This window comes from Primulina tabacum, chromosome 11 (genome assembly GCF_025594145.1).
Source record: "Primulina tabacum isolate GXHZ01 chromosome 11, ASM2559414v2, whole genome shotgun sequence".
NCBI classification, from domain to species: domain Eukaryota; kingdom Viridiplantae; phylum Streptophyta; class Magnoliopsida; order Lamiales; family Gesneriaceae; genus Primulina; species Primulina tabacum.
The window spans coordinates 4,989,826-5,003,511 of record NC_134560.1 but is presented as its reverse complement, the minus strand read 5'-3'; the positions used below and the strand labels follow the sequence as shown (position 1 = coordinate 5,003,511).

General features: G+C 33.4%; 1 protein-coding gene across 2 annotated transcripts; it reads left to right on the top strand.

Annotated features, from left to right (window-relative positions):
* Nucleotides 1-9,705: 9,705 nt before the first annotated feature.
* LOC142519408 (protein WVD2-like 3) lies at nucleotides 9,706-13,118 on the top strand. Of its 2 annotated transcripts, none has more exons than XM_075622411.1 (7): nucleotides 9,706-9,871; nucleotides 11,125-11,704; nucleotides 11,884-11,972; nucleotides 12,067-12,154; nucleotides 12,256-12,327; nucleotides 12,471-12,581; nucleotides 12,701-13,118. In XM_075622411.1, the coding sequence occupies exons 2-7, from the start codon at nucleotides 11,129-11,131 to the stop codon at nucleotides 12,884-12,886; spliced, it is 1,122 nt and encodes a 373-aa protein (XP_075478526.1). In that variant the 5' UTR covers nucleotides 9,706-9,871; nucleotides 11,125-11,128; the 3' UTR covers nucleotides 12,887-13,118. The 2 variants fall into 2 exon arrangements, with proteins under 2 accessions (XP_075478526.1, XP_075478527.1); XM_075622412.1 differs by having other exon boundaries at nucleotides 9,756-9,867; nucleotides 11,127-11,704.
* The last annotated feature ends 568 nt before the right edge of the window (nucleotides 13,119-13,686 follow it).

Sequence of the window (13,686 nt, the reverse complement as noted above, 5' to 3'; positions counted from 1 at the left end):
TTCCACTTTTGCCGTTTGTGTGTGCCGGAAATTTAGATAGATGATGATATCCTTTTTCTAGGTTTTTTTTTGTCAATAATGTATATTCATATATTTTTATGAGATGTGATTGGTGGATTTAGTTTCACAAGATTACAATTTTGAACACATATTTTTTGTATTTAACCTGCTTTTGGTTTAAGACGGTGTCCATATGAAAAAGGTAAACAAATAAATCTCCATCATTGATTTTTATTTTTCAGAATATTTGAACAATTATATATTATATAAATATGTAGATGCAATGATTGTATAAAAATAAAAATAATTTATGATTGATGATTAATAAATAATTAGAATTCTATTTATTTTATTTAAGTTGTTGATTTAAAATATCAGTTAAGATTTTGAAGAAAGTGAACCTCGCTGGCAAAAACTTCTATTCTACTATCGTGGTGATGGTTCACGTTAAAAATATTATTTTTAATGATAATTATGAATAATATTTTTTATCTGATCGCTTATGTCATCGAGTTTTTGACATGAGTAAAACAGAAGTTTATGATAATATTTTCATGCATTTTCAACCTTCACACATCTTCTATTTAAACAAGTTAATAGTATCCATACAAAAATCCAAATGTTGTCATATCATCAACAACTAGGCATGTGGAAGGTTTCTTACAAGGAAAAAAACTGTAAAAAGTGGCATAGCCTAACATGGCGATTTTTGCTTTGATCGGTTCGACATTCGACGCATCCAGGTCGCGTTCGTACGCTTGCACAAAAATCGAGCTTTTTTTGGTTCGAATCGAGCCCGTGATTTGCACTCCGTGCGCCGACGTACGCGTGAAATAGGCTTTTGACCAATCATTTTTACACTTTATACTCTTATAATCCAACATATGTAATGTATCTTCATATATATCTCGTGTTTTCTCGAAACTTTTTGTGTGCAAAAATCTGCTCGTCGAAAAGATTTAAAAACCAGTCATTCACAACAACTATCCATTGATAAAATATTATAGAAGAGTTGAAAGGATAAGTAATCTATTTTACGAATTGAACGGATTATGTCTTGTACATATGCGTTGAAGGTAATAAAAAAAAAAGCTTAGGAGCTGTACGAGAAGAAAGTTTCATGGACGGTTTTGAATGAGAGAGCGGTGAAATATCTTTTTTTCCACTTTGATTATCTCACTCCCATTGTTACCGCTTCAATTTTTCAACCTAATCTCATCTCTCACCCCCAACGTTTGTTTAATTTGTATAGAATAGATATCTTGTGAGACGGTCTCACGAATCTTTATCTGTGAGACGGGTCAATCCTACCGATATTCACAATAAAAAGTAATATTTTTTCATGGATGGGCCAAATAAGAGATCTGTCTCACAAAGTACGACTCGTGAGATCGTCTCACACAAATTTTTGCCATTTGTATATATGTTGATATGTAGTTCAATATATTTATATTTGTTTTATCATAAGGATAAGGAGTAATAATTTTTTTAGTTTGACTCCGAACGAATAAAAGTAAATTTCAAGTTCTTTCGAAGATAAGCCCGACAAAATTTGAGGTGTGGGCAGTTTTATATTTTTAATGATAAAATAAGGGATAGTTTTCTTTTGGACGTGGAGAAAATCACAAAATCAGTTTGGATTTTTTTTATAACATCAAAATGAGAAAAATAAAAAAACTAATTGATGGTGGTGGCTGCACATAGAAATATTACAGGACCTGGTATCTTTTACTTGGCTGATGTTTTCATATTTTCAAAAGGGGAGGTTGAGTGTTTTAATGCAAGATGGTTTGATCATTTACGTATGGTCAAAATTTGTGACGGTTGAAAGGACATCAACGAGGTTATTGAATTTTTCGTATTTGACACAGTGCTAAGTATTATTATAGAACAAAACACATGAGATAATACGCAAACAAATTATACGTATTTTTAAATGAATATTGATGAAGTGATATTCGTCTATTAGATGTATAATTGTTCTATGTTTTATCAAGTACAATAAATTAATATCACATCATCGATGCTCGTAAAATATGCACAAACAATATACATCATATATATATATATATATGTATGTATTTATGTATGTACTTGGTTTCTACATAATCATATAATTTAATTATTTGAAGAGAGAGAAAATATTTTAAAAAAATTATAAGAATGTTCCATCAAAGTTCACAAATTTTGAGATAAAACATGGAGAAGTTGAAGAAAAAATGGGGAGAAAATGTTGAGAGTCTATTCTAAGGACGTAAATTAACTAAGTCGCTCGTGAGCTATTCGGATCTCGACTCAATAAAAAAGTCGTTGAAGATCGTTTGTTAAGTTTATCGAGTCGAGCTCGAAAGTTTTATCGAGTCAAGCTTAAACTCAAGGATATTCGAGTCTTAAGCTTGCGGGCCTATTCGTGAGCTCGACTAGTTTATTGGGTCTTGAGTGTGCAATTAACTTGCATTGTCTTACATCGAAATTTGAGTGTAAAAGAAGTTATTGAAAACATATAAAATGAGAAACATCCCTCTTAAATCCTTATATCTTAGTCGATCTTTTGTCTAAGAATGCTCGACAAACTTGAAAACAAGTTTATTTAATGAGCCAACTTATCAAGTTAAGCTCAAGCCAAACTCATTAAATATGATAAACGACCTACGAGTCGAACTTGAGCTATTCACGAGGTTAATATTATTAAAATAAGTCGAGCTCGAGCCTATATATTTTAAATGAATCGAGTTCGAGCCAGATACTGTTCAAATAAGTTCGGCTCGTTTACATCTTTAGTCCACTCCATCGAAGTTTATATTAGAAATCACATAAGGGCAAAACTGTAAATAAATTTTGTTATCTCTTTGACACACCAAAATAGTCACTAAGAAGCATGGTTCGCCGGAACGGCCGTTATGCGGCCGGAACGGTCGGAACGGAACGGGAACGGTGACTGCCGTTTCAAAGTTCCAGGACAAATCGGTGATTGTTTTGTAGCGCTGTTCTTCGACGTTTTATCGGCGATTTAACGGCGAAGCGGAACGGAACGGTTTGGTGTTTAAAAAATATGGTTATGAGATATTCATGGTTCATTACGGTAATGTATGGTAATGGTTATTGTAGATGGTTATTGTTTATGGTTATGTTTATGAGAATGGTAATAGAATGGTTATGTTATTGGTATTATATTTCATAGTTGTTGATGATTATAGAAATGAATGAGATTATGGGTCGTCTCAATATATTGGTGATAGATACAATGAATCTTCATCATCTATATGGCGGGGTGTTGGACGTCATGGTCCCGAGTATAGATTTTCAAGTACAGCTGATAGTTTTACTGTGTATCGTGGATTCGGATACTATAATCGTCGTGACGAAATACTATTAAAAAATTAGTCATCCCATTCTAATGATCTTTCGTCATCTCAATCTAATCAATATCTCTATGGACAATCACGTCAATATCCAAATGTTCAAAATCAATTTAATCTACGAGATAATGATGAAGAATATAACAATGATTTCGTTCCTCCGCGTCACTCTTCATGGTATTAGCTTTGGTATGTTATAATTTTTAGTGTGTATTTCTTATTGTGCTATTATTGTAAAATAGTTTTGTATTGATATATTAATTTGTAATAACTTCATATATTTTATTTTTTAGTATGATGTAATTTATATTTAAATTTTTTTACCAATTTTTTGAATTTATTAATTTTTTTATACGACCGTTCCGCAACATAACATTGGAACTGGAACGGTAGTTGCCGTTCCAAGCACCGCAACCGTTCCGGCGAACCATGCTAAGAAGTGCTCAAATATTATATAATAATAAATATGTATAATTGTGCCCCAAGGAGGTGTCCGAGTTAGTAGAGTAGACTAACCCTTAACTAGAAGTATTTGCCATGCCAACACCTTTTCGGACAAGTCTGTCACACATAATGTTTCCAGTGCAGTTTAACTAGTTAGCATATTTTGCAAGCTATTACATTATTTCAGAGTTTTATCTAATGTGCATCGGAGAGTAGTGATTGAGGTTCCCACTTCATAAAATATATATAGATAAAAGTATTATTCATGAGGATAACATCTACCAAACCCTAATATTCATTAAGTTTGTTATTTGATGGACAAGGAAATCAATCCGCGTAATTAATATCTTCAGTTTTTTTGCTTAAATATTATTATTAATTGATATAGCTATTAGCTAGCGATGTTATATTAATCTGGCTTACTTTTACCCGAATGATTAATTTGGATCGTTATGGGCTTCTTTTAAGTTGGCATAGGCATGTATATTTATCAAAGAAGCACCTAAATTAGCCCATTATTATACCAATGATTCAAGTCGAATATGCACATTCCCACGCTCTCCTGCAAATCTGGACAAACGCTTATCAGAAAATAACGTTGTTTTAGTTTTCTAAACCAAGTTTTCACTATTCGCACATTAAATTTTTATCAAATAGTTTTAATTGGAAAAGATAGAAAGGTAACCTTATCACCAATTAATTAGTTATTTAGTCACCAAAATAATTGCTTTCGGAAAACTCCAGTTTCGATTTAAGTAAACGTGTATGATTTGAGAATGAATTTTAAATGACACATATCTTAATATCAAGTCAAATGACAGATATACTTGGGGAAGTTCAAAGAGATGCTAGTTTGATAAGGTCCACTTCAACCAAGTGTAATGGTTATAATCTTGCAAGGCCTGTTGTAGAAGAGAGGTTGGAGAGGAGGAGGCCTGCAAGCTTTAGACCAAACATGGGATCGCAGAAAGGTGAAAGAAGTGTATTCGGTTACGAAGATTTCCACCTTCCATGTGGTATGAGTCCAGGTAGGATGTTCATGGAATGCTTAAGTTTGAGTAGTTCAGCTTCTAAAGTGGATGATGATGATGCCATTTATGATGATAAAAATAGCCAAATTTCAGGTTGTTTTAGTGTTGCAAGTGGTGTGGGAAGAGAGCATCCCAATTTTTTTGACTGCTTTGTTCACCGCATCAATGGTGATCCTTCCAGCAGAAACCGGGGGAAGTTCAAAGTCAATTTGGTCAATAGTAAGAGGCTTGGGCTGAGGAGTAAGTTACTGTTGTATGCCCCTCCTAGCACCGTTGGAGGCTCTGCTTTAGCTTTGCGTTATGCCAATGTTATAATTGTCATAGAGAAACTGCTTCGCTACCCACATTTGGTTGGTGAAGAAGCTAGAGATGATTTATATAAGATGCACCCAACAAGCCTAAGAAAAACCTTGAAAACTAAATTGAAGTCTTATGTTAAACATTTGTCTATTTATGATGCACCTCTGGCACATGATTGGAGGGACAGACTTGATTCAATGCTTAAATGGCTTGCCCCGCTGGCACATAGCATGATCAGGTGGCAGAGTGATCGCAATTTTGAACATCATCAAATTGTCAAACATACAAATGTTCTTTTGCTACAGACATTGTATTTTGCTGATCGTGAGAAGACAGGCAGCCATCTGCGAGTTATTTTTCGGTTTAAATTATATGTGTCGGTATGAGCAGCAACAAAATGCGTTGCTGGATTGTGCTAGTAGTTTTGATTTTGAAGACTGCATGGAGTGGCAATCAAGGGTTGGTGCATCGTTTCATTCTTGATTTTATTTCATGGCATTGAGGACATGGTGTTGATAAAGTTCTAAGCATTGGGGTTTTTTGTGCTACACTAGGTGATATACATCGAGTGGTACAACGATACTAAAGAAGAAATTCAATGTGTATCACCGGATGTAACATGGTAAAATCCGTAACTTTCTACATATGATAACCTAAATGCTATTTCTTCTACATGTGAATATTAGAGCTTTGGAAATTGAAGATTGTAAGACATTTGATTTATGTATTTGATTGGACACCTTTGGCTTCGAAAGTATGTGAATTGGATTTGTTATATTTTATATTTTGTAACTTTACGCAGCATGTTCTCATTATAGGCTCGGTGTTATCAGTAAGTTTCTGTTTCTTAGTTTTGTGATAATGGTGAGATGTAGTTTCAACCCGGAGAATGCAAATAAGGAAGCAAATTAGCAACCCAAGGTTTTCTTTGTCCACATATTCGTTAGTCAGCCTGAAATTCGCTCTCGCCAGGCCGATGTATTTCATCAGGACGTCCAGGCATCCAAACAGGCAGGCTGTCACTAATTTTATCATCCAAATTCGCTCTTCGTTCCACATTGTCTTGATGGAGCTGCCACTGGAGAGGACTTCGTACGAATGCTGGGAAAGAGAGGATAGGAACGCTGTTGCAAATGCTGCAAACCAAGGGTCCGTCACCTGGAATAGATGATGAAAATAAAATGAGATGAATTAACAAGAGTGATTGTGTTATTACATATGGCGTTCATGTCCCACGCGGACTCATGGACAAGTTCCTCGAGAACATAGAGGATTTGGGAAAAGCCTGACGAATCAAACTCTTCTTACCAAAAAAACAAAACAACAAAAGAAAACAAACTGTTCACACCCAACCATACCCTGATCGAAAAGAAAAGCGGCGCACTTTGTAATAAATGATGCAAACATGAATATTTTAAGAAATTTGTGGCATAATTTTTTATTTTTTAAACATGGGGAGTGGGGTTGAGGGACTGAATAGAAAGAGATGGAAAGGGTCATTACCTTTGGGTACAGAGGAACACCAGCAAGGAAGCATAGCTGAGGAACTATGCCATACAACAATCAAGCAATGGAGAAAAAGTGCCAGAACGCAAAGTATCCATAGCACAAGCTTTGCAAGATCGACTTCTCGAGATGCAACGAACTAAAGGAAAACGACACTTGATATTTCAATTGAGAGGGAAAAAACTCGTCTGTGTATCTTTATTTTTTCTTAGATGAATTTTAATATATATAATATACGTTATATTCTCAAAATATGATCAATGCAAAATATTAGCAATATCAAATAAGTAATATTTAGTAAATTTAATTGTTTCGAACAAAAAATAGCAAAACAAAAAAAATTTATTTGATTAAAATAAAAATTGAACTAAAACCCAAAAAAAAATTACAATTTTCCATGTATATTATAACATTCATCACTTACTTAAAGTGAACTCAATGCTTTAATTGGTTGAAATTATATGGGAATGATAGTGTTCTTAATTAATACTTTTATAACTTGAGGAAGCGTATATTGTAATTAATAATAATCAAACTGAGTGTGCGTATATTTATTTAATCACAAGTAAATGGAACCTTAAACTCGAAGAAAAATTTAAAAAGGAAAAAAAATTGAATTACAAAGCAAACTACATATTTTTAATGATCTTTTGTAATTTATATGTCAAATGTACTTTTCTCCCTTGAAATTTTAAGGACAAATATGGTCGATATAAACTTGGAGCTAATTAAGAATATGGAAATACACCCTCTTCGCCATTGGAAGTTATTTATAATAATATTCCATTGCTTTTTTTTTTAATGTTTTTTAAGGAAAAATAAATAAATAAATAAATTGCGGATGCATACGTAATTATATCCGAGTAGTTGGACAACTGATTATCAATATCCAAATCAAGTTCTTGGTTTGTTAAAGGATTTAGAGTGCATACTACTAATCTTATTCTTATGTAAACTATAGTCATTGAACAATTATATATATTTTAAGGTTATATAAATTTGTTTAATTATGTTTTTTGTTTTCTATGTTGTCTAGTTTCGATCTCAATTTAGTTTTTTTTTTTACAATTTTAGTTATTTTTCTTAGGAAATGTCGATATGACAATATAACACTAATGTCATATCAGAGTTTATTGTGGCAGCTTGATTGTCAAAGAAGAAGTGCGTGCACGTCTCAATTTTTCAAAAATTTGAGGCTATATGTGTTGTTCGTAAAAAAATGGTAGGCTTCTTGGCCGTCGTCAATTTCTACACGCTACGTCTCTTTTAATATGTGTCATATTTCTTACAGAAGAAACAACACGGAAATTTTACGACACATGGAAATGACCAAAATCTCAAAATAATAAAGATATATGAGTAATATCGGAACAGTTTTCCAGTTAGTAATCACATTCACACGAATGTTCTGTTTAATTATGGCCACAAAATCCCAAAATCAAGAATCCATTTCATTATTTAATTATCATCCAAAAATTTGTCATTTGATCCAAAAACACCTAACGTGAAATACGAAAACACAATCATTTTCACAGAATGTTATAAGTCCACTTCATGGGTTGCAAGAGAACGAAGCATGACAAATTTACAATACAATTAATCATCTGAAGTTGCGCTGATTATAGCATTTTATCCCTTGGCTTTCAGATATGATGTAAACGGATAAAATCGAATTTAATATTAGTAAATTTTTAAGGTTTGAATCTGGATCGAATTAAATATATTCGAGTTTGAGTTCAATTTTTTTATATTTTTTGCTCGAGTTTGGTTCGAAATTTTCAAACATATTCGTTAGCTATTGGAACAAATTTTCGGATAGTAAGGTTCGAAAATTAAAGTTCGAAAGCTCAAAATGTCTGAAAGCTCGAAATATATATAAATATATATAATATTTAATAAAATATTAATGTTCACGAGAACAAAATAATCTGGGCTCGAGTTCGCCTCGAAAAAAGTTCGAATATGTTTGAGTTCAGCTCGAATTCGATAAATTCGAATATAAATCTAGTCAGCTCGAAAAATTCGCGAACCAATTCGATTTATTTACCGTCCTAGTTTCAAGGCCATATCAACCTAGAAACATATGCATAGCTATTGTTGAGATTGCTATATTAATAATTGCAAAATTTTCACAAACTTATAAATTATATAAAACCGACGGCTTTCCACTTAATAATGACTTCACCTATTCATCTAACTTCAATCAGGATTTGTGGTATATCACAAATTGACAATTCCCTTAGAATCCTTATTTTTAATTTCTTTTTTTTTAAAAAAAAATTGATAATCCGCTACTTCTATTCGAAGATGCGCAATCCTTCGGGCTGAATTCAGTAACCTGCAAATCACGACAATTATGTAAACCACACTAACCAATTTTCATGTACTTTTAACTAAGTGGTTACATATTTTATTCACTCCCAACACTTAATTGAGTTCCAAAAAGCTTTAGTTTTGGCTATGATATCACTTTCAGTCCGATAAAATTGCTGCCAATTAAAGGCATGGTCCCAAATCAAATGGTTGCATGAGACAACGATAGAAAAATCTTGGGAGGGATTTCTACGTTTAAATTCAAATTTAGAAAAGTTCCAAAAAAATATGAATAAAAACATTAAAACTTGAAATAGGTGAAGTTCATGTTACCAATAATATCCATAATCCGTGGCCCAACTGAATCTTTTTTAATCGAATTTTTCTCTATAATTTTTTAGTACACTAAATTTTCGTTTTGGGAGAAGAAAGTGAGATTAAGAGTTAATTAAATGGTATAATGACTTTATCAAAAGGGTTACCGAATACTAATCAAACATGGGTCCGACACATATCTTTGGTTAAAATTACAATTAGCTGTCTCACTAATTATGATTTGTTGCGATGCTTAAAATTTTGTTTTGACAATTTCACCCTTTTTCAATAATGGCCAAGGGAATAAATTACATAAATTGAAATTTTATTCAAAATCTTTTGCCTCCCATCCAAAGGCTAAAGTAGTAATCCCACATCCAACATCTTGGGACAAAACTCGAACCACCCCACTCTTTTTGGCGAGGATTCAAAATTTTCTACCGCCGTCAACTAACGCCGTTGTTTTATTATCCCAACCCACCCTATATCTGCAACAGAAGACAGAACCCTGCACACACAATTGGGAGAGTGAGCATCCTCTCGACAAGGATAACCCAGGAGATTATCGAACTCGGAAGATCAAGATCACGATCACGTTTGTCTGTGAGTGAAATTGCCTCATTTTGAATATCTCTGTTTTGGATATGTAAACATGTGTTTGTTTGTGCATCCATTTGTATGCTGGTCGAACTAGGTTCATTCCTGTGTTCCCATTTTTGAGTTTAGCGCAAGAAGATACAGTTGTTTTGTTGTTTATTTTCTTCGTTCAAAATAAACTGCATTTGTATTCTGCTTTTTGTTTTTGTTTTTTTTTGCCCTCGTGTTTTGGTTGAATTTTGGAATTTTGAAGCTGATTTATCTAGTCGTGGTAGAATATTTATTGCGCTTGATTAGGGATATTTTTTGAAGTGTCCAGAAACTGACAAGCATGAAATCGCTATCTGCTAGACTCCGTATAATTCAATGAATCCTATCATCAATTAGTTTGTGCATAGAAAGTTGCACGTTTCTCATTGATACTTCGTACTGGAAAATCTGCCGTTAAGTTCACTTCTTTGACGAATTTAACTGGATTCAGAATATGGTGACTTTTTGTGTTTTGTTACCTTCAGATTTAAAAGAAAAAAGAAAATTGGTGAATATTTTATCAATATTTGAAAGAAGATTTTTCTAAATTAGAGCTTGAAATGATCAAATTTTGCTTTTGTAACAAATTTCTATACTTTATGTGTCAATAAACCATAAAATTTTGATTTTTAAAGAATTATCATGTGTTTGGTTTTTGCAACTTACATATGATCATGTTAGTATATCAAGGGAAAACATATGTTGGCATGGGTAAATAATTTGTTACCATAACTTTCGTGTTTCAAATTTTCTTAGCTGTTGTGAAGCAGCATGATACAATTTGTAAGAATATGATCTGAATTTCATAAGTTCCATCATGGGTGCCTCAAATATTAATGATCACACCTTTTTCAGCATGCTCTTATTTCATGTTAAGAACGGCCTTTCTATCGCGCGCATTTGTCCAGACTGCATAAACAAAATTAATCGAAGAAGTAGAAGAAAGATCTTTTGCTTTTATGAATATATGCATGTGCAATATGGATAAAAGGAACGATCTATGACACAGGTTCTTGGTCAATGATTTTCGGTCATTTTTCGTGGGAATGAGCTTTTCTTAATCTTGTTTGTTACCTCGACAATTAAGGTTCTTACTTCTTAATAGTGCATGCTGTATTGGAACTCATATAATGCCATGTTTTCATGCACTGTGTTGAGATAGGAAAGTACGTGTACTTAATCTTGAATGACATTATCACATTACTATATTATCTTTCCTATTATCTCAGAGTTATGGAGCTCGAAGGCAGTGACATTCATATTGACAAGGAGCCAGATGGTGTTATAATACACTCAAATGGTGTCGCCCACGATTCATATTGCACAAATGGTGTCAACGTTGACACAGTGAGTGCTGGTCAAGTTGATGTGGTTCAGCAGTATGAGCTCAATAATCTGGGCCCGCAGCTTGATGATGTGTTGGACGAATCCACTGAAATAAAGGAATACGAAGTAAAGGAATGCAATGATGAAAAGTTGGTTGAAAATTTCAAACTTTTCCAAGTTGACCAACACGAGCCAAATTTGCCAAGTGACATAGAAATGTTTAAATATTCCGCATCATCAGAAGGTCAAAAGGTGGCAGATTGTCACGAGAAGACAATGATCTGTGGAAACAAAGTTGCCAAATCTGCTGGCGGAAGCTGTAAAACTAAATGCACAGTTTCACATCCCTTTCCTCTGGCAACTGAAAAGGGTGCTTCCGGTGGAACTCTCCCGTATGGAGTTGATCTTGACAATATCACTTCTGGAGATAAATTATCTCCTATCAATGCTTCCCAACATCCAACTTCTGCAAAGCACAATCTAGTAAATCTCTTGAACCGATTTTAGATATTTAGCCCTTTTGAAGAATAATAATCGATTTTTTTTTCTTTACTAAAACTTGTACACCTGCATTTTTCTCTCTGTTCTTCTTGTTTTTTTCCCCAAAAAAAGAACTGGTGAGATGTCAATTTGATTTGCTATTTATTCTCTATCTGTTACAGACAAGCTCGCCTGTTGTACAAACGAAGTCACTGCAACCTCATAACAAGAAACAACTGGATGAAGAAGATAAGCGTTCTGTTGCCTCACGGTATCCAATTTCACAAAGACTGATTCATTATTTTTCCCTGTTTAAGGCTCTTTCTTATGTAGTGACACTTTCGTCTCATTTTCCATAATCAAAGAACAATGGCATCTGCAAGTAAGTCGAGGACAATTGTTGCCTCAGCACCTGTGTTTAAGAGCAGTGAACGCGCTGAGAGAAGGAAGGAGGTTGTTTTCTATCAATTTATTTGTATATGATAATCGTTTTGTATAGAAAAGCCAAACTAGAATGCATGATTCTGATGTTTTTTTAACGTGTGTCTTTTTAGTTCTACTCAAAATTGGAGGAGAAACATCAAGCACTTGAGGCTGAGAAAACTCAATGTGAGGCTAGGACTAAGGTAATTTTACTCTCTGATGAGATGTTGTCAACTGCTACAAGTTTGAAGTTCAAAGCGTCGACTTTTGTAAATGTTATTAAAAGTGCTTTCTGCTCTTTTCTAAGATGCATCCCTTTAGTTATATCTCTTCTCAAAACATGTAGGAACAAAAGGACGCTGCGATTAAGCAACTAAGAAAGAATCTGTTGTTCAAGGCAACTCCTATGCCTAATTTCTACAACGAGGGACCACCACCCAAGGTTGAGTTGAAAAAGGTACTGCAGTTTTTAATCATAATTGTGTTATGTGGCTTTCATATCCTCCTTTTAAGGCATTTAATATTGTAGATGAGAAACAACTATTGACTCATCGATTTTCCTATTTGAAAATCCAGCCACCTCTAACTCGTGCAAAATCGCCGAAGTTGGGTCGAAGGAAAGGATGCTGCGATGCAAAATGTGTAGACAAGAGAACTCAAGAAGCCTATCATGGTTCCACCACCTGCAGAAACAGTCCTCCTATGGCTTCCACAAACAGAAAATTCGGGGTTAATATCCAGAATCGTGCTCCTTCATGCTAAATCAGAGCATAAACATGTTGAAATTGGTGCTTGTTACTGAGTTGTTGTAAGTTATACTTGTATAATTAATGGTGGAACTCGTTTAACTTGTTGAGGCCTAAAATTCCTTAGTGTTTGAGCCTATTGTAAGTTGTGACTGGTAGTTGCGTTGTTTGGATATACTCATGAACTGAAAAATTCCATTTTAAATTATTGCGTGAAATTGTAAAAAAAAATTGATTTAATTTACCCAGATATGTGTCATACTACTACTCTCGTGTCTGTAAGTTATATTCCTGCTGTTGTGAAAGGCACTGGCTAACTCTCATGTTTATTGTGTTCTATGTTATCTGTACTTGCCTTTCTCACTATCCCACCGATTAAACTTCTCCATTTTCCACTTCGACAGTGTTTTACTCAACTTTAAATTTTTAAAATTTGTCTGATAAAGTTTTCTAAAAAGAGTAGATATCTTATGAGATGCTTTCACAAATATTTATATGTGAGACGGGTAATACTCTTATTATAGAAAGTAATATTTTTTCATGGATGATCCAAATAAGAGATCTGTCTCATAAAATACGACCCGTGGGACCGTTCAACACAAGTTTTTGCCTTTTAAAAAAATCTTATACCAGTTAAAATAAATTGTTTAATTGCTTATAGGTTGTTTTTTAAAAAAAGTTGAAGTATCTCGACTTATTTGAAAAAATCTTATTTGAATATCTTTAGAAAACTAAGTTATTCGTATTAATTTTATCATATCTCAAATTTACCTCTTACAATATATCATGAAAATCAATTTAAAAATAATAATAATA